Here is a 20,176-nt window from a genome sequence, read left to right on the forward strand (position 1 = left end):
CATTGCCTTTTCTTCCAGGTGCCCAGATTATTGATTTGATGATGCTCGTAATAGACGTGACAAAAGGGATGCAGACTCAGTCAGCAGAGTGCTTGGTGATTGGGCAAATTGCCTGCCAGAAGATGGTGGTGGTTCTGAACAAAATAGACCTTCTTCCAGAGGGAAAGAGACAAGCTGCCATTGAGAAGATGACGAAGAAAATGCAGAAGACTCTGGAAAATACAAAGTAAGTTACCAAAGATGTTCTTCTAATGTAACAAAGCTTTTTGTACACCTACCTACCTCTCAGAGATGCTTTCACATACACCTTGGTTAGACCAGACACTGGCATAAAGAGATCTATGTACGGATGCATAGAAAGGGGTAAAGGTGTGTTCCCCTCCTTCCTCCCCCTACCCCCCCGACCCCCAAGAAATTCAAACTCTGTCTTAAATTTTGTATCTGATCCCTGAGCAAGATTTTTAAAAGTGACTTTCGGTTGCTGTGATTTTTGGTGCCCAGTTTGAGACAACTCCAGAGGGTAGTTGCTCAAGTGGCTAGCACTGATCATAGCTAGTTGACATATTTTTAAATACAACTGTTTCTATCTACACTAGGTGCTAAGTGGTGTTTTAAAATGTGCCATTTGACGTATGTTAGTTGACACACCTCAGTTTCTCGGTGTAGACAAGAACTTTGTGAGTTCTGTGCTATTCTTTTGTGTTAATTTGCTGCACTCCCCTGCTGTGTGCTCCAGCTGCTCACTGTAGTCATTAAAGGTCTCATGGTGGCTGCTTTGTTCCTAAGGCCATGTCAACAATAAGGGGACTATAGAAGCATAGCTAAGGTGCTGTAGTTATGCTGGCCTAACCCCATAGTGTAGATTTAGGCTGAGTCTACACTGCCATTTTCAGTGCTAAAACTTTAGTTGTTCAAGAGTGTGAAAAAACATCTCCCTGAGCGGCAAAAGTTTTAGCGCTGAAAAGTGCCTGTATAGACAGCGCTTTATCTCTGGGAGCTGTGCCCATTTGGGGTGGTTATTTTTTTTATCACCGGGAGAGCTCTCCCCCGACAATAAAGCATGACTACACTGCCCATGTCACAGTGCTGTTGCATCCGCGCTGTAACATGGGCAATGTAGACATACCCTCAGACTACTAGGACAAAAAGGATTTTTCTGTTGCTGTAGGAACACAACCTTTGAGCAGACATGCCAAACCCGGAAAAAAAGCTCAGAAATTGGGCTTGTTTTTGGCTTAATTGGCTTGCGTGTTGCTTGTTGGCTAGTTTTTGCCTTGTAGCTTGTTGTTGGTTGTAGGTTGTTGCATCTTTTTTTTTATCGGCTCCCAGCAAGTCAGAGGTAAGGTGGAGAGAGAGCCAGGTGTGCACAGCGGGCCCACCCACAGTCCCAGACTGCACGCTGGGGGGATCTAGTCACATAGAGTGTTGGGGTTCTTAGGGATTGGCTTGTTTTGGCCTTATTTTGAAATGGGATTAGCTTGATTTTTGGCTTGTTGTTAAAGTCAGGGTGCTTATTTACCGCGTGAAAGTTGGCAATGGTGCCTTTGAGTGATGGTAGATACTTTGATGGACGCATTCATCTGTTGACCTAGCTGCATCTACAATGGGGTCAGGTCGGCATAACTACATTGTTCAGGTGTATGGATTTTTCACACCCCTGGGCACTATAAGCCCTTGCTCTAAATTTTAATTGTAGAGTCAGCTTCAGTGTAGTGCTGTGAGAAGCAAACCAGAATTAAGATACTTAATCAATTTAAAGGCTCCCTTCGAATTCAGCTCAGATGAAACAACAGAAGTGAAATCTCCTGGTTTTAAAAAAAAAAAAAATCTGCCCTTTGGTTTATGGGGTTGTAACACTTCCTGCAATCCGGGAATCTTGTCAGCTGCAGAGAGAGGGAGGAGAAATTAGGGTTTTTCCTGAATTGAAGGTGAGAAGTGTGATTGGTCTTAATGGGAAAAGAACAGTGTGATGGATGGCTTAATTGAGAATATGGAAGATGCATTTGAGATTGGGATTGTCAGTTTGGTACAATAAAAATAATACTTTTGAATTAAGTAACGTGTGTTGAGTGTTTTGAGCTCCTCGAATACAAGTGCAGCCTCTCAACTCCCCTAGGGGTAAGGCTGCAAGATACTATCTCCTTTTTATAGATTAGGAAATTGAAGTACAGATGGGTGAAGTGTTTTGTCCAGGGTCATGCTGTGGAAAGAATTCTGACTTATACTTACCTAGCTGCTAAATCACATTTGTTCCCAACGGCAGGCGTAAGAGCAGAAGTAGAGTGGGCATTTGAAGGTAAGGATTTTACCAGTGCTAGAGGAGCCAGTGGAGCTTCGTTGTGTAAGTCACCTCATATTTAAGTTATTTTTAATGGCAGATTAGTGGCCCCGTGCAGCTGAACAATCTGAAAATCTTACTTTTTATCAACTTCTCTGTTCTTTAGTCTGTTTCCTTTTGATCAGTACAGCATAGAGTTCACTAGAGTGAAGTTTCCTCTTGTGTACATAGTACAGAGACAAAATTCTGCAACTTGTGACTCTCCTTCATAGTTGTTGATGGAGAGCCAACGAATATAAAGCAACTTGTTTTCCCCTGTCATGTAGATTGAGAAACTCTCCATTTTTATTACTTTTTATGAGTGCAGATACCTGTAACTTGGTCTGAGATTGCTTAAACTTTTTAAATCCCCATCTCTATCACACCAAATATATATATGAGGTTTTTTTTAGCTGTGCCTTTTAGTTAATAAAATTCATTCATCAGATAAAATGATCACACTTACATGGCTGTTCCATAAGAATTCAGATTTGTTATTCACAGCTGAAGTGGCCATCAGACTGCAAAAATGAACAACTTAAACATAAAGGTTTAATTTTATCTCATAGTTTTTCTACAATTTTATTTACTTGCTGGAAAGGTTGACCCACTGCACATCTCTTATCTTGAAACAGAAATGAAAATAATATTTCAATTTTTACATATTTCTTATCGGAGAAACAGTTCTATTTGGTACAAATAAGTTAAATTTTGAGAAAGTAATGATTTATAATCGTTCATCTTTGCAAAAAGAAAAGGAGTACTTGTGGCACCTTAGAGACTAACCAATTTATTTGAGCATAAGCTTTTGTGAGCTACAGCTCACTTCATCGGATGCATACTGTGGAATGTGTAGAAGATCTTTTTATATACACACAAAGCATGAAAAAATACCTCCTCCCATCCCACTCTCCTGCTGGTAATAGCTTATCTAAAGATAGCAGGAGAGTGGGGTGGGAGAAGGTATTTTTTCATGCTTTGTGTGTATATAAAAAGATCTTCTACACTTTCCACAGTATGCATCCAATGAAGTGAGCTGTAGCTCACGAAAGCTTATGCTCAAATAAATTGGTTAGTCTCTAAGGTGCCACAAGTACTCCTTTTCTTTTTGAGAATACAGATTAACCCGGCTGTTACTCTGAAACCCATCTTTGCAAACTAGTCAAAGGCTAGCAAAATGGCAAAATAGAGGTTCATTTTATTTTGCCTGAATGGAGATCATTACTCCTGCATGGCACTCTGGTCATAGGTTAAAGTTTGAGAACATACTACAAATAAAGAGGAAAAAATACTTTTATAGTGACCTATTGTATGAGGATCAACACCTAATTGTCTGTGGAGTTTGGTTGTGGTCATACCTATATTCAGAAAGCTAAAATTATAAATATATTGGAAGGAAACTAGAGTGTCTTCTCATGGGTTCTTCTCTGCACTGAACGCACATATACCCTCTGAACACAATCCTTTCTTAAGAGCTGGGGAACACAAATAGGCCTTGCAGAGCATACCCTGAAAGTTGGCTGATATTATCAAACTAAGGGGGAACTGAGTTCTAGAGTGAAACCTCTTACCTACAGATGCTCTGTCTCCACCCCCTTGCTGTTTAAGAAAAGGTCCTCTCAGCTGATCTGAACTGCTCTGGTTCTCCATGGAGATAGATGGTCTTTCATAATGTTTTAGTTGAAGTCATTTGAACTTCAGATCCCAGGGATGCTCGTATATCAGATGTCTGTTGTCTTTCCCACCCATAAAAGATTCAGCATTCGGACATCAGATCTGTTGTTTGTGAATTTTTAAAAGCATTGCTGACCTGGGCTTGTCCTAAAGTGCCAGCCCCACTGTGCAGCAGACATACTTTATTTCCTGACAGCCTCTTTCCCATAATCAACTCTGTGCTATCAAACACAGACAATTTAAGCTGGTTTTGCATTTCCAAATGACTCTTACTTATGGGACACCACTGAGACCATTTGGCAGCCTGCCTTCTACCTCACATACTCATCTATAGTTACTGGGGGAAACCTCAGTTACTAAAATAGTGGTTCTGTCCATGCTATGGGTAAAGCCCTGTATCAACAACCAAATATAAAGTGTGGTTGCTTGTAAGGTTGCAACTATAGAGGGGACAGTGCTATAGACCCTGACAACAACAGATTACAGCTGCTGCCATATGACTTCAGTGCAATGGAGAAAGAGAAGAGGGATGGTAAGAATAGCTCTGTCATCCTTCTGCAGGTTTGGTGCTTTCAGAATTTGGCCTCATTTACAGTTGACCGTTCTGCAGATTGGCACCTAAAATCAATCAAAGCAAAAATATTTCACACCAGAAATCAAAATTAGTGTTGTGTTTTTGTCTAGGTTCCTTGTCCGCACTAGCTTTTCTCTTTGTTTGGTGGAGACTAAGACACCACTTGCAATACGTTATTTGTGGTGGAGTAAAGTAGTTCTGATAGGGTCTCCTTATATTTGAATGTATTTCTAAAAGCAGCATGTGACGCCTCTAGCTTATGTTACATGGTGTTCTTGTGGAAAGAATGAGACACCTGGTTCAGCATTAATTTGTTTATTGCCCAAAAGTGTTTGGATAAAAATAACTGAATTTCCAAAAGCTTTATGGTTAATGGCTGGAATTCTCGGTGCATAATTTGATCATCCTTTGTCCCTGGGAGCCTCAGGCGTATGGCACATAAACAGAGAAAGTACCTTGTATACTGGATTAGTGTTTGATGACTTCTGCAGAGGGAGCACATTTAGTGATCGTTCTCTCTGTATCAGTGAGCTGTCTTTTCCCCCCTAGTTCTTGCCTTTTGAGATGAAAATCTAAAAGTTTAAGTTGGGAGAGGAGGAGAGCAAAAGGGATCCCATTCACTCTGATTTTGTGACCTGTCTCAATTGTACAGTAATTGAGTATTTATAAGAACTGAACACTTCCAGTATGTGAAGGTTTTTTCCTGCTCTTCTGCTTTTATCATATTTTACTGGCCATTGTGACTGTGTGGGGGTTGTTTTGGCTTTTTAAAAAGACTCTGGCCTATTTAAGGCCCTAGTCCTTAGGCAGGCAGGTTTTAATTTTGGTTCCTTTCAGAAGTTTTAAAAAAAATTAATTGTCAAAATGAGTTATTAGATGAGATAAACCAATAGTTTGCATCTCACAAAAGGTATAATATTACAGATTCTTTTAGCTGTTAAGAAGAGCTCTATACATTACAGGGTCAAAGAATAAAATTGGTTACAAAAGGAAGTCTTAAACTCCAGGATTGAACTGGATGACTTAGTGGTCTTCTTTTAAGCTTTTCTCACTTGAGATGGCAAAACAAGGTGCCTGTTAAACAACCACTTACCTCTTCTTTCTAAAAAGAAAAGGAGTACTTGTGGCACCTTAAATACTAACAAATTTATTTGAGCATAAGCTTTCGTGAGCTACAGCTCACTTCATCGGATGCATTCAGTGGAAAATACAGTGGGGAGATTTATATACATAGAGAACATGAAACAATGGGTATTACCATACACACTGTAATGAGAGTTTTAGAGTAGCAGCTGTGTTAGTCTGTATTTGCAAAAGAAAAGGAGTACTTGTGGCACCTTAGAGACTAACAAATTTATTTGAGCACAAGCTTTCGTGAGCTACAGCTCACTTCATCGGATGCATAGATATGTGGACACAGTTGGCAATGGGCTTTGTTGCAAGGATAGGTTCCTGGGTTAGTGGTTCTGTTGTGTGGTTGCTGGTGAGTATTTGCAAATACATATCTATTCAGGGAACACCATCATAGGGCCTAATCACATAAGCCACACTATCAGAGGCTCGTTCACCTGCACATCTACCAATGTGATATATATCATCATGTGCCAGCAATGCCCCTCTGCCATGTACATTGGTCAAACTGGACAGTCTCTGCGAAAAAGAATAAATGGACACAAATCAGACGTCAAGAATTATAACATTCAAAAACCAGTCGGAGAACACTTCAATCTTTTTGGTCACTCGATTACAGACCTAAAAGTTGCAATTCTTCAACAAAAAAACTTCAAAAACAGACTCCAACGAGAGACTGCCGAATTGGAATTAATTTGCAAACTGGATACAATTAACTTGGGCTTGAATAAAGACTGGGAAGGGATGGGTCATTACACAAAGTAAAACTATTTCCCCTTGTTTATTCCCCACCCCCATCCCCGTTTCTAAGACGTTCTTGTCAACTGCTGGAAATGGTCCACCTTGATTATCACTACAAAAAGTTTTTCTCTCTCCTCCCCCGTCCCCCGGCTCTCCTGCTGGTAATAGCTCACCTTAAGTGATCACTCTTGTTACAGTGTGTATGGTAACACCCATTGTTTCATGTTCTCTCTCTATATATATAAATTTCCCCACTGTATTTTCCACTGAATGCATCCGATGAAGTGAGCTGTAGCTCATGAAAGCTTATGCTCAAATAAATTTGTTAGTCTCTAAGGTGCCACAAGTACTCCTTTTCTTTTTGCGAATACAGACTAACACGGCTGCTACTCTGAAACTCTTCTTTCTAGTATGCTTTGATTACCAGTTAAATAGTTAATACTGTTGACATTTCCATTATAATCATTAGGCTTCAGAGTTCACATCCCCATATATGAGTAGAGACAAATCTCAACACTATGGTTTCGTGGTTTCTGTAGACTCAGTCAGACATCACTGCACTGTGTTACATTTGATTCACATTTTGAAGGTTGTCCTTGCAGTTATGACAGTTAGAGGGTTTTTTTTTTTTTTTTTTTTAACGAAAGTTTAGAATCTGGAGCACAAGATGGGAACCCTCCAGGAAGAAAGGTCCAGCTTACTGAGCCCTCCACAAGCTGGCCCAGTTTGACTCCTGCTTAAACTATAGCCTTCTGAGGCAAGCTGTAATCTTATTATTAGGGAAGTCAGACCAGAAACTACAATGAAGTAAAATTAATTGTTAAAGATTCAGTAGTAAATTCAGAGGCACAAATAATAGTACATTCTCAGAAGCTGTCAATAATTCATTATTGCAGGACTAGATAAATCAATGTCAAAGGCCATTTCCTCATATGGATTGTCAGATGAGCTTTTATTACCATGTTCTACTTGCAAGTGCAGGGGACTTGTGGTCTTATGGTGGGAAGCTCTTTTTCTCTTTTAGGTTCCAAGGGTGTCCTATTGCTGCTGTTGCAGCTAAGCCTGGTGGACCAGAAGCCCCAGAGACTGTGAATCCACTAGGTGTTTCTGAACTAATTGAGGTAAATGTAATGAAAAAGCAAAACACTGTAAAATATGGCCCAGTTTCTTAAGTTCTTTGGTGTTTCTGTAATAATGTTTAATTCTAATGAATTTATGTGATATTAATGTGGGGCGTTCTAAGCACTTCTTTAGGAATCCATTCTAATTGAACAAACAAGTCAAGGCTGCTTGTCCCAAAAGGTGAATTGTTGTATCAGATTTTTTTCAGCAGCCCAGTGCCCATGAGTGAAGAACTGCCGTAAAGAACTAACATGCTCAGCCCCAGTGGCAGTAACCAGCCACTAAGAAACTAGTACATGTTCAGTGGTGGAAGATTTTTGTTATGGTTAAGCAAAGAAGTTTCTTGTAAAATTGTGAGGGATTGTTAGGAGTAGTCAGTAAAATTAGTTTTAAAATTCTGCCATATCCCTGGAGAGTATCTTTTTATAATTACAGAAACAACTAAGTTTAACACCCTCTCCCTCCCACCCCCAAACATTAAGGTTGTAAACGCAATCACTCAGAAGTTAGGAAATTTAGACAATCTTAGTTTGGCTCCCTTTGGTGTATCCATTATGATACAGTCATTAATTACATGATCAATTTTTTTTTCCACATGAGCACTGCCTCGTTCAGTGTGCAGGATGGATGGTACTCAGTTAACGAGCAGCATTTGAATATTTTATTTTCTCATCATTGTTCCATGTTCCTTATTTACTGGGCATTATTCAAACTTTGTTCTGACTACAGAATTATTCATTTCCTCATAGATTTTTCAAGGCACTTATCACTCTAGCATTTGAGTGCTTCACAGACATTAATGAATTTATTTTCACAACACCTTTGTGAGATGAGGGGGTAGTATTATTCCCATTTTATATATGGGGAGCTGAGGTTTAGAGAGATTAACTGTCTGCTGATTTTGGGTGCCCAATTTGAGATGTCTATAACCTGATTTTTCAGAGTACTTAGCATTATATAGCATTTCATATGTTCATATCATTCGATCTCTCTCTCTCTCGTGCACACACACACACGCGCGCACCCCCCCCCAGCTGTGGAAAGCTTGGTTAAAGAGACTTGCCTAGTATTACATAGGAACTCTATGACAGAGGCAGGGATAGAATCCAGTTGTCCAGGGCAACATAAAACTGCCTTAACCATGAGACCATCCTTTCTCTTCCTGCACTCCCCTGCCTCCTTTACTACACACTTTCCAACTTCTTCAACAAATGAGGTTGGGGTCATACAGACAACAGCCTCCTTCGCTACACCATGCTAATTCATTCCCACAGCACGGTCCTTTGTATGGCACTGAATGAGGTAGGGATTCTATTATAAAAATATTTGATCATGCAGTTAAAGACTGTATATAATGGATATGCAGAAGGGGGCTGAATTTAAGGCTGCACAGGAAACCTTAGTTTTGTCATTTTTCTAACTTTTGAGTGCTTGACTTTGCAACCTTAATAATGTTTTTTGACATTACTTTTTGTGAAGTTTCCCAGGTTTTTAAAAAAGCAGACTAAAAAACCCAAATTCCATTATATATTGTAATCTACATGGGTCATCAGCAGTGTTTGGAACCCTTTGATCCATCTCACAGATTTCTGCCACTTGAGCTAATGGAGTAACTGGTAGCAATAATAGGTTGTCATTTTATGTGGACCAGCCCTGTGGAAATAAGGCACCCATTTTGCCAGTGGGTTTCCCAGCTATTTGCTGACGGCAGAGGAATGGTGAGCCTTGGGAATTTTGAGTTCCTCCATCCCCTTTAACCTGTTGCCTGTTTCCATCCTAGTCCCGTCTCTTCCTTTCCCCTTGCTCCTCATTCCAGTCCTGTTCTCTTTGTGTTCCCAGTCTTAAGTCCTCAGGCTTCTCATCCTAGTTCTGGTCTCCTTGAGCAGCTAGTCTTAGTTTCCCTCTCCAGGCTCTTTACAGCCAAGTCCCAATCTCACCCTTCCCCCAGTTTCTCTCTGTCTGTTTCCCATCCCTCGTCCCAGTCTTCTTCTCACCCAAGCCCTCTTGCTTCTTGTCATATCTGGGTCCTCATCCTTTCTCTTCTGCCCCTTTCCCTCATTCACTGGTTCACAATCCCAGTCTCTTTACCCAATATGTCCTAGTGCCCCCTAACCCTGCCAGTTCTAGTCTCACTAGGTTCCGTGTCCCAATCTGTTTTTCCCTCTCCCCACCCCAGTTTTTGTCCCCTCTGTATTTGGGTCAGGTGGTTTTCTCCTCCATGCTGGCTGGATGCCAGGGGGGCATTATTAATAGTACAGAAGAGTCAGGCTTCTTTCTGGCAGTTCTGGTGCCTGCCTATACCCTAGCAGGGAGTTGCAATTACAGGAGAGTCCAGCTTTGCCCCTGTAGGCCTAGGCTTGAGCATGCTCATTTACTCTGCGGGCATGACACGTGCGCAGTCCAGGCATATGTAGGAGCTGTGAGGGGAATTTTAGCTGCTAAACTCTAAAGTCTTCTCAGCATATTTTTGAAGCTTATAATGTGACCAAATATGAATGGATTTTCACATGGACAACAAAAGGCACATCCCTGGCATATAGGCTACCCCCTGCCAAATTTCACATCCCTGCTCCCAAGTGGGAGATGTTAAAACTTTTCAAAGAAAATGTTGCCAGGATTTTTTTAAATGGCAAAACAATATAGTTTTTCCTAACCTAATTCTTGGAAATGGCTGAACTGTTTTAGCTGAAACTTCCCAAAGAAATTCAGCCTGAGGCAGACACCCAGCATGTAAAATTTCAGCCCAAACAGTTAATTTGGCAAAGTTGGAAGCAACTGAACACATCATATTGTAATGGGAAGTGTCGGACAATCTTTATAGGTGGTTCTACCACCCATCTACAATAAACTGGACTGTTATTTTAGTGTGTTACTAGATTCTTATCATGTCAGAGTGTGGGGTGTGCAGTACATTGGGTTGCTCACTGTGGATATCTGGTTCAAATACTGGGTAACAAGAAACAGTGGGTTTGATGTTAAATCCTTGTTGCTAGGACACATATCTACACGTCAAAACAATTCTATAATTTAGCACAACTTTCAGTTTCTGCTCAAGGGAATCCCAGTACTGTAAGAGTACACAAGTTCTGTGCAAACACTGCCATTGTTCCTCAGTATTTCATCCCTACAATTTTAGTTCTGGACCTATCTCCCACTCTTCTACCATAGCATCTCAGTCTTGACCCGCTGTTCCTGTCCTATGCCTTTTTATGAGCAGACACTGACAGTTGTACCAAATTGAAAGGGTATTTTTGTAATTCTCTCAATTGGGGACTAGGATTGAGATGTGAACCAGGTCCCTGACCCACTGCTGGCCACACTATTGCAGCCCATGATAATTAAGGTTTTTTCATCTTGCTGTCGTATTTTAACAAACAAAATGCAATGAAATCCTAGCCTGGTTAAGCTTGTCCTAAGCTTAATAAAGATGGTGCTTTTGAGAGAGGGAGAGCGATGAAAATAGTGTATTCCTTCAAGAAATGTCAACATAAATCCTAAGTCAGTCTCATTTAAATTCTCTTGTCTTATTCCAATACAATATTTCTTATGAGATAGAGGCAGGGATGAGTTTTCTGAGGCATTTTAAGATTACATATATAGCGAACTCTCCTCCTTCAAATCTGAGACGCTATAGTGGTAAAATGCGCTTTAAAATGGCCCTGGCATTTATTTTTAATCTAAGGAGTGCAGGGTTTTTCATTCTCTTTTGCCACAGTGTTTCTGTTTAGTTTCACAGGAGTTTTATCTCTAGCACAGGTTTGCTAGCCAAGCTGAATGCGCAGTACCAAATCTTTCTATGGCAGAAAATCAACCCCCTCTTGCTGCTGCTAAGTGTGCATCTCCTCTGTAACGTTTACAGTTTATTTGACATTGGTCTATTTCAGGGTTGTTGTGGGACTCTTGAAGTCAGTAAAACTACAAGTTTATTGAATCCGTCATCTCTTTTTGCATCACACCTGTCATGGCGTTTTCACCAAGACACGGTACTTCTTTTGTCTATCTTTCAGGTCCTGAAATCTCAGGCTTACCTGCCAACAAGAGACCCCACGGGACCCTTCCTTATGGCCATCGACCACTGTTTCTCCATCAAGGGTCAAGGCACGGTGATGACAGGGACTGTTCTTTCTGGCTCCGTGAGCCTAGGTGATAATGTGGAGATTCCTGCCCTGAAGGTGAGTTTTCTCTGTCACCCAGCCCCACGAGACTGAGAGAGGCTCAACAAGGAACAGCATATTCTTCTCTGTTTCTTAGTTTGTTGATTTATTTGTTAACTTCTTTATTTTCCTGTTGTGCTGCTTTAGCCCAAGCTGAGCAGGCAAGGATGATAGAAACTCAGTCATTTGGGATAGAGCGTAACTTGTAACATGGCATTGTCCAGTGGCTTATAGAATGTCATTAGCAAGGGAAATGGAAGCCTGAAGGTGAGACTTAAAGAGAGGAGGCCCTGGAAAGAGAAGTTTTAAATAGACTGGGCAGCCAAAAAGAGTGGAAACCTCTTCCCCCCCCAACCTCTTCCAAGTTCCAATTCACAGATGTTGGTTAGAATGCTCTGCCTCTGGTCTTATAGTTAACTAAGAGAAGTGAGCCAGGACTTAAGCATTCTGCAGCTGCTGATTTAAATGGACCTATCTAGTTGCACATTAACAACAGCCTTCCTTTGGCTGAAGAAACCTGGAATGGGACTCCTTTTGGAGGTCATCAACACAACTCCTAGGTTAGAGGATATCACTGCAGAAGTGCTATGAGGAGCTCACACCCGCACAGACGGAGCATGCTGCTTTCTCAGTTCTCCCCAGGCATTCTGGTCCAGTGAGGGACTGGGCAAGGAGTTCTGATCTTTAGTGGTAGACCAGAACACTATTTTAAATAGTATCTTTCCTATAAACTGTCTCTGCTAACCTAGTTATGCAATAGAGTTATAGGGATATAATAAATAACACAGAGAGAGTGAGCTATTAAGAGGGGGAGCTGAGTGAATAGTAGGAGGAAATAATTCCACAAATTATTTCTTCATGTTCAGAAATGAAACGTAATTTGTTAGTGACCCTTTCATATTTACTTGGCATATTTTACTGCACAATCTTTTTCTAGTCCAAATGCTTGCTAAGAATTTATACATAGTTTGGCTATTTGTCAAAAATGAATGTTGAATTGTATATTTTTCCTTAAATTTACAGTTTGTGCTGTGCTGATTGAAGAACAGTTCAAATTACAAATTTTACACTTGAATATACACATTGATATATTTGATTGTAAGACTTGCAATTTGGATGAACTACAGGCCAAGAATTATTGGCTCAAGAATCTTGAGAATAATTTTGGATGAATGCATTTGAGAATTATGTGCTCTGTTTGTGACAATATGTAAACAAAAAAGGCAAAGTGTATTGAATAATTTAAGTATTGCAGATTATTTTCCTCATATTTATTAGGTGAAATAGGAAAGAGATAATTTAAAATGAGATTTGGAAAGAGATGAAGTCTGTTCTGCAGGGATGTAAGGGGAAGGAATCTTTTCCACACATGAGGAGCTGCAGAGGAGGTGGCTTTTGCACCAACTATGGTGAGATTGTGGGGAGAAAATGAAGTTAGGGAAGGAGAAGACAAAACAGTTTACATATACGGCATATAGCAAAGTACATATTAGGCTTAGCACTTTACAAACACTGATGAATTAATCCTCTTACTAGCTTGCTTAGGTAAAGCTTCATGAAGGCAGAACCTCTCTCTTCTTATTCTGTAAAGTAATGGGCAGTGTTGGAACTCATATTGTACCATCGACAGGTCATGAGGTAAGTCAGTGATGTTATTTGCGTTTTACAGAGAGGGGAACTGAGGCACAGAAAAGAGAGGCAACTCATCCTGTGCCTTGCTTGTCCCACACAGAGTTGGGCTAGTATCCCTACTAAAGGTGAAAACTTTCGCAGGCCTACAAGGTAATGGAGGAAGCACATTTCACAGCACACTGTGGTTTACTGACCTTTCTTTGCCCCGACCCTATGATAACTGAGATTGACAGTTGGTGCCCACTGGGCATTTGGGGACATTGCAAACCAGCTGCTTTTTTAAATTTGAGGAACCCTCTCACCAAAAAAAGTGGCATCACTTTCTAATTCTACTAATGGACTTCGACATCTCTGACCGCTTGAACCTGCACAAAGGAGGGACACAGCAATTAAAAATAAACAGTGACATTCTCCAACGCCCATGCTTTCTCTGATTGAGGCTGAGAATGCCAACAGCGTATGGATTCCTTTACCTACTAAAGTGCCTATGTAAATTGCCATCTGGGGTTGATTATACCGCAAAGAGAAAAATTATATGTATGTGTTTGGCAAAAAGCTTTGACACAGCAAACTATTCTCTATCCAGGCAATTTAGTACCATTTGTTTTATAGCATTTGATTCACTTTGAAGAGCATGAACCTAGGATTTCTGCTGTGAAAACATAATATTGGCAGAATGCTGATTCTGAATCCTTTGGGATTACTCCAGTGGTCTCTAAAATCCACCTCCTCCCAGTTTACAAATTGCATTTGTTTATATAATGTGACATTTCTGCTACTACCTTTATAAAAACAGGTTCTGGGGCTGGGTAGTGAGGTTCTTATTTGTAATTATCCATTCACTTTAGGACTGATGTCAGTGAGTAAAACATATGTTTTGACATATTGTTGTAAGTATACTTTACTATGAGAATTTAGGTTAAAGCGAAGGGATGGTTACAAATTCAAGATTTCAATACTACTAATACTTAGGCTTGTGTACAGCAGTGGTTTTCAAACTGCAGGTCACAACCCAGTACCGTGTCACGGAATGTAAGGCACTGGGTCACGGCGGCTCTGGTCAGCACTGCTGACTGGGCTGTTAAAAGTCCTGTCGGCAGTGCTTCCCGGCTAAAGCAGGTTAGTCCCTCCCTGTTCCGACACTGCACTGTGCCCTGGAAGCAGCCAGCAGCAGGTTTGGCTCCTAGGTGGGGGCGCCATGAGGCTCTGTGCGCTGCCTTCGCCCCGAGCACTGGCTCTGCACTCCCGGCCATTGGGAGGTGGGCGAGAGGGGCGCGGTGCCTGCGGACGAGTCTCATGGAACCATTTGTGTGCCTCTGCCTAGGAGCCGGACCTGCTGCTGACTGCGTCCAGGGCACAGCCCATCCCAGAACCCTGACCCCCTCCCACACCCCAACCCCCTTCCCCAGCCCAAAGCTCCCTCCCACATCCTGAACCACTCATTCCCGGCCCCACCCTGCAGCCCTCACCCTTGCACCTCAACTCTCTGCCTCAGCCCTGAGCCCTTCCCACACCCCAAAACCCTCACCCCCAGCTCAGTTGGGTCATGGGCATCAACAATTTTCTTCAACTGGGTCTTCAGAAAAAAAAGTTTGAAAACGACTGGTGTACAGAACCATTTCATTTAGTTCGCAGCAAGCTGGTGTGTGACTCTACCCTTCACTAGCCTGCCATGTGCAACCTAAATGTTGATATAGAAAAGTCCTTAGTCTTTGTTTAGCATATTCTAGTTAATAAATTGTGAAGTGCTTTTATAAAGGTGGGTGAGTATCCTTAGCCTCACTGTACTGATGGGAAAACTGAGGCATGCTGTGGTTTTTATGTGCCCAGGGTCAAACGTGAGGAAGAGCAGACCCAGGAAAAGAACTCACATCTCTTGTTTTCCATCTCTGGGCCTTGGACCTCAGCTGTCTTCAGCAGTCTTTTGAAAGAACACTGTCAAATAGTTTAGGCCCAACTTTTAGCTTTGTATTTCATAATTATTTAAATTTAATGGAAATATTTTTCTTTTTTTGCAACTTCCCCATGTAGCAGTGGGTTAGTTCAGGAGAATTAGAAAGTGAAAATTACTATGAGCTGTCTAAACTGTAAGCACTGATGAGTCTAATTTCAATGTTTAAGCTAAACTAAAGGCAAAAAGAAAACAGAAATTTTGCAAATTATATTGGTTTTTAATTTTTTTCAGTGTTGTTAATCTTAAGGCTTTGGTTAGATTCAACAGTTACAGGCTCAATGGAAATCCTGCTGAGAAAGTAACATAGATAAGGTAATTTGTCAAGATAAGGAAGATACTGTTTTAATATCCCTTTTAAAGTGAACTTGGTTGGAGGCAGGGAGGTGTTCCAGTAAAGGCATTATGAACCACTTTCTCTCCCTTTGCCCCTAAGTTGTGAAGAGCCCCCACAAAGGGCCAGAGAGGAGGACAAGTCAGGAGTGCAGTGGGTAGACAAGGGAGTGTACAGGAAGTGGATACAAGGTCAAAGAGGTAAGACGAGGTGAATTCATGGAGAGTGTTAGTCCCAAGCAAAGTGGGTTTGGTCTCAAACAATCAGTAACATTTATGCTCCTTGTGAAACCACAGCATGCATCATCTTAGTCCTGCTAAATGTCTGCTTTGCTAAACCACTGCCATTTTATGGGGTTATTGGTGACTATCAATGCAAACTGAATACCTGAGACCTTAGTACCTCCATTAGAGTGTATGTATTAAATTTATAATACTTTGCCATTCTGTGGTGTTTTTCATCTCTGGATCTTGAAATGCTTTGAAATGTTAATTAACTGATCAATTTAATTATTTACCAATGCTTGTACACCAGTATGAGAACGTTTTATTTTCTGTTTGTGAAAACTCAGCAACGTGCCTGGTATGAAGTACTAGAAAGTCTGGAGTCTAAAAAAAAAAAAAAAAGGGGTATCCAAAAGATAGGGCACACTGAGTAAACCAGAGGCCGTGGGGGTAACCATGTAAAAAGTATGTTATGGGTTTAAATAGTGAGAGCTGCTTTTACGAGAAATGCAAGTGAGGGAGAAATGTCCCAGACTTCTCTCTTAATAGAGCTGCGCACTCAGCAAGACATTACGTATTCTGCTGACAGTAGACTGGTGCTTTTCTTTTCTTCTTTTTTCTTTATTACTTTTCTTATTCCTTGTCTAACTCTTCTTATAAGCGTTGAGTAGACCCTTGCTACCGGCGTAGTTCCATTTGATGAGAAGGCTCTTGGACCAACAGCAGTGAGGTAATGCAGAGGGACACAGACGAGGCCAGAACTAGGACCTTGATTCAGAAAAGCATTTAAGCATGTACTTAATTTTAAGCATGTTCTTGAGTCTCCTTGACAGCTTTTGGGAGAGATTGGGACAAGGAGTCTGGACAAGAAGTCTGGATGGGTGGGGTGTGGGACCTGGGCAAGTTGGCAGAGATTGGAACTGGCTGTGCAAAATCACTGGGATTGGGATGGGAGATGAGAAGCTGCGGGGAATGGTGTGTAAGAGACAGCACTGGGACAGGGGCAGAAGGATCTGTGATCACTAGAACACATTCCCTTTCAGAACCTAGGATGGAAACCAAAGTTCTTGAGTCTCGCCATTCCTCTGCTGTTAGCAAATAACCGTGAAATCCACTAGCAAAGTGTGTGTCTCATCTCCCTCTCATGGCTTGTCCACATGAAGGTTGACTATTGCTGTTATTTACTACTTTAGTTCAAGTGGCAGAGATCTTTGTTATGGATCTAAAGGCCGTAAGTCTTACTTTACTGGGCACTATTCAGACCCTTCTCTGAAATGATGAATTTCCTCAGGGGCTTTTCTGTGGCGCTCATCAGTATAGTATCTGAGTGCTTCACAAACATTAATCACAGAATCATAGAAATGTAGGTCTGGAAGGGACCTTGATAGGTCATCTAGTCCACTCCACTGCACTGAGGCAGGAGTAAGTATTATCTCGACCGTCCCTGACTGGTATCTGTCTAACTTGTTCTTTAAAACCTCCAATAATGGAGAGTCCACAACCTCCATAGGCAGTTTGTTCCAGTGCTTAACTATCCTTACAGTTAGGAAGTTTTTCCTAATGTCTTACCTAAATCTTCCTTGCTGCAATTTAAGCCCCTTACTTCTTGTCCTGTCCTCAGTGGTTAAGAAGAACAAATTATCACCCTCCTCTCTTATAACAATCTTTTATGTACTGGCCTTTCCACATCGGTCTTGTTTTCTAGACCTTTTAATTGTTTTTGTTGCTCTCCTCCAGACTTTCCCTAGTTTGTCCACATCTTTCCCAGAACTGGACACACTACTCCAGTTGAGGCCTTAGAAGTGCTGATTAAAGTACTCCTTGTGTCTTGCTAACAACACTATTGCTAATACATACCAGAATGATTTTCATTTTTTTGAAACAGTATTACATTGATGATTCGTATTTAGTTTGTAATTCACTATAACCCCCAAATCCTTGCTGCAATATTCCTTCCTAGGCAGTCATTTCCCATTTTGTATTTGTGCAGTTGATTGTTCTTTCCTAAGTGGAGTACTTTGCATTTGTCCTTATTGAATTTCATCCTATTTAGTTACAGACCATTTTTCTAGTTTGTCAAGATCATTTTGAATTTTAATCCTTTCTCCCAAAGCGCAACCTTAATTCTGGCATTGCCGATCTTTTGAGTGCTTGACTTTGCAACCTTGATGTTCTCTTAGCCTAGCTTTTATAATTGTATGTTTATATTATTATAGTTGCTAGAGAGCCTGATCAGAATAATCAATGTGATAGGTGCGGTGGAAGATCAAAACTAGATGTGTTCCCTGCCCCAGAGAGCTTACAGTCATAAGAAAAGCTATTTACCTGCTTTAAAAATGAAACTATTAATAAAAAAATAAAAGCATAATTAGTCTGAGATGTCCTATTTAGAGGGCAAATGATGTTTTCTTGATGTGCCTTGTTTGTAGAGCCTGCTGGGTTTCTTTTTTCTTTGAAGTTTTGCTAGAACGCCTCATTACAACATTTTAATGTAAATTTCAGGCAACCTTTTTTTAATTGAAATGCTATAAACAGAAATAGGATAATTCAGAAAATCTAAAAAAAAACCCACAACATTTTAGTGAGGTGAATTTAGTAGATGACTATAATTGTGTCTTGGTGACTATCCTACGGGTAGCTTATATAATTTTTTTTTTTTATCTTTAAATCCCAAGTCAGTAGCTCAAACATATGCTTTAAAATTACAAATACACTTAAGCTTAAATATTTGTATTGGTCACTTACTGACGCAGGGTTTCTAAGAGTTTTTTCCGTCACTCCCTTTCTGAAAAGAATTGCTCACATCAGGTCATATCCTGCTTGCTTTACGTGTGCTGGGGGGATTACTTGTATAAGTAAAATGTGTATGGTTTGGCCTGTGATGGTAAATATTCTACTTCAGTGGCTTAGGATACCATCAGTTGTTGAATGTGAAAAGGGCTTATGAGCTCTATTTTTGTGTGGTTAAGTAGTGGAGTAAGGGCTTGACCTTAAGACTTTCCGTCATAAATATAAAGGGAAGGGTAACCACATTTCTGTATACAGTGCTATAAAATCCGTCCTGGCCAGAGGCAAAATCCTTTCACCTGTAAAGGGTTAAGAAGCTATGGTAACCTCGCTGGCACCTGACCCAAAATGACCAATGAGGGGACAAGATACTTTCAAATCTGGAGAGGGGGAAAAAGGCTTTGGTCAGTCTGAGATACCTTTGCTGGGAACAGGTCAAGGATGCAAGCTCTCCAACTCCTGTAAAGTTAGTAAGTAATCTAGCTAGAAAATGCATTAGGTTTTCTTTGTTTTGGTTTGTAAATTCGCTGTGCTGGAGGAAATGTGTATTCTTGTTTTTGTGTCATTTTGTAACTTAAGGTTTTGCCTGGAGGGATTTGCTATGTTTTGAATCTGACTGCCTGTGAGATGATCTTCCATTCTAATCTTATAGAGTGTTTCTTTTATCTTTTGTTTTGTTCTTCTAATAAAGTTCTCAAAAAAAGAAAAGGAGTACTTGTGGCACCTTAGGGACTAACCAATTTATTTGAGCATGAGCTTTCGTGAGCTACAGCTCACTTCATCAGATGCATTCAGCGGAGCTTATGCTCAAATACATTTGTTAGTCTCTAAGGTGCCACAAGTACTCCTTTTCTTTTTGTGAATACAGACTAACACGGCTGCTACTCTGAAACCTGTCATAAGTTCTGTTTTTTAAGAATCTGACTGGGTTTTTTGGTTCTTAAAAATCCAACGCTAGTTTGTGCTCACCTTGTTTATTCTCAACCTCCCCAGGAAAGAGGGTGTAGGGCTTGGGGGAATATTTTGGGGGAAGACATCTCCAAGTGGTCTCTTCCCGGATTCGTTGTTAAATCACTTGGTGGTGGCAGCGTACCAGGTTTTTAACCTAAGCTGGTTCCCAAGGCAAGAAAGAAATCTGTGCCTTGGGGAAGTTTTAACCGAAGCTGGTAAGAATAAGCTTAGGGGGGTCTTTCATGTGGGTCCACGCATCTGTACCCTAGAGTTCAGAGTGGGGAAGGACCCTTGACACCTTCAGATGGCTCTTCAGATATATTTGGCCTGATCTTTTAAAAGGGCTGAGCACCCACAAATCACGTTCATATTAGTAGGAACAGCAGGTGCTCAGCTTCTTTAGAAATCAGTTCCACTATTTTTTTACATGTATTTAATGTTACTGATTCTGAATCTTAATATCTCAGATGTTTCAGTTCATTTTTTTCAAGCTTAACGTAGTTGCCATTCCTATAGTCTCTCTTTAATTTTTGAAAAAACAATTTTAAATTAATGCCTTCGACTTTGAATTGGCACTGGAAAAC

At 40.7% G+C, this 20,176-nt stretch overlaps 1 protein-coding gene across 5 annotated transcripts in view; it reads left to right on the forward strand.

The window, feature by feature from the left end:
- EEFSEC (eukaryotic elongation factor, selenocysteine-tRNA specific) overlaps nt 1-20,176 on the forward strand; it is a 218,333-nt gene that overhangs the window by 45,716 nt on the left and 152,441 nt on the right. For all 5 annotated transcript variants that reach the window (XR_012669203.1, XM_048857350.2, XM_075130308.1 and 2 more), the window contains exons 2-4: nt 19-226; nt 7,462-7,558; nt 11,567-11,731. Coding sequence is in view for 4 of the 5 variants with exons in the window: in XM_048857350.2 (XP_048713307.2) it covers nt 19-226; nt 7,462-7,558; nt 11,567-11,731 (470 nt within the window). In the remaining variant the exon portion in view is untranslated. The remainder of the gene's footprint in view (nt 1-18; nt 227-7,461; nt 7,559-11,566; nt 11,732-20,176) is intronic.

This window comes from Caretta caretta, chromosome 7 (genome assembly GCF_965140235.1).
Source record: "Caretta caretta isolate rCarCar2 chromosome 7, rCarCar1.hap1, whole genome shotgun sequence".
NCBI lineage: Eukaryota > Metazoa > Chordata > Testudines > Cheloniidae > Caretta > Caretta caretta.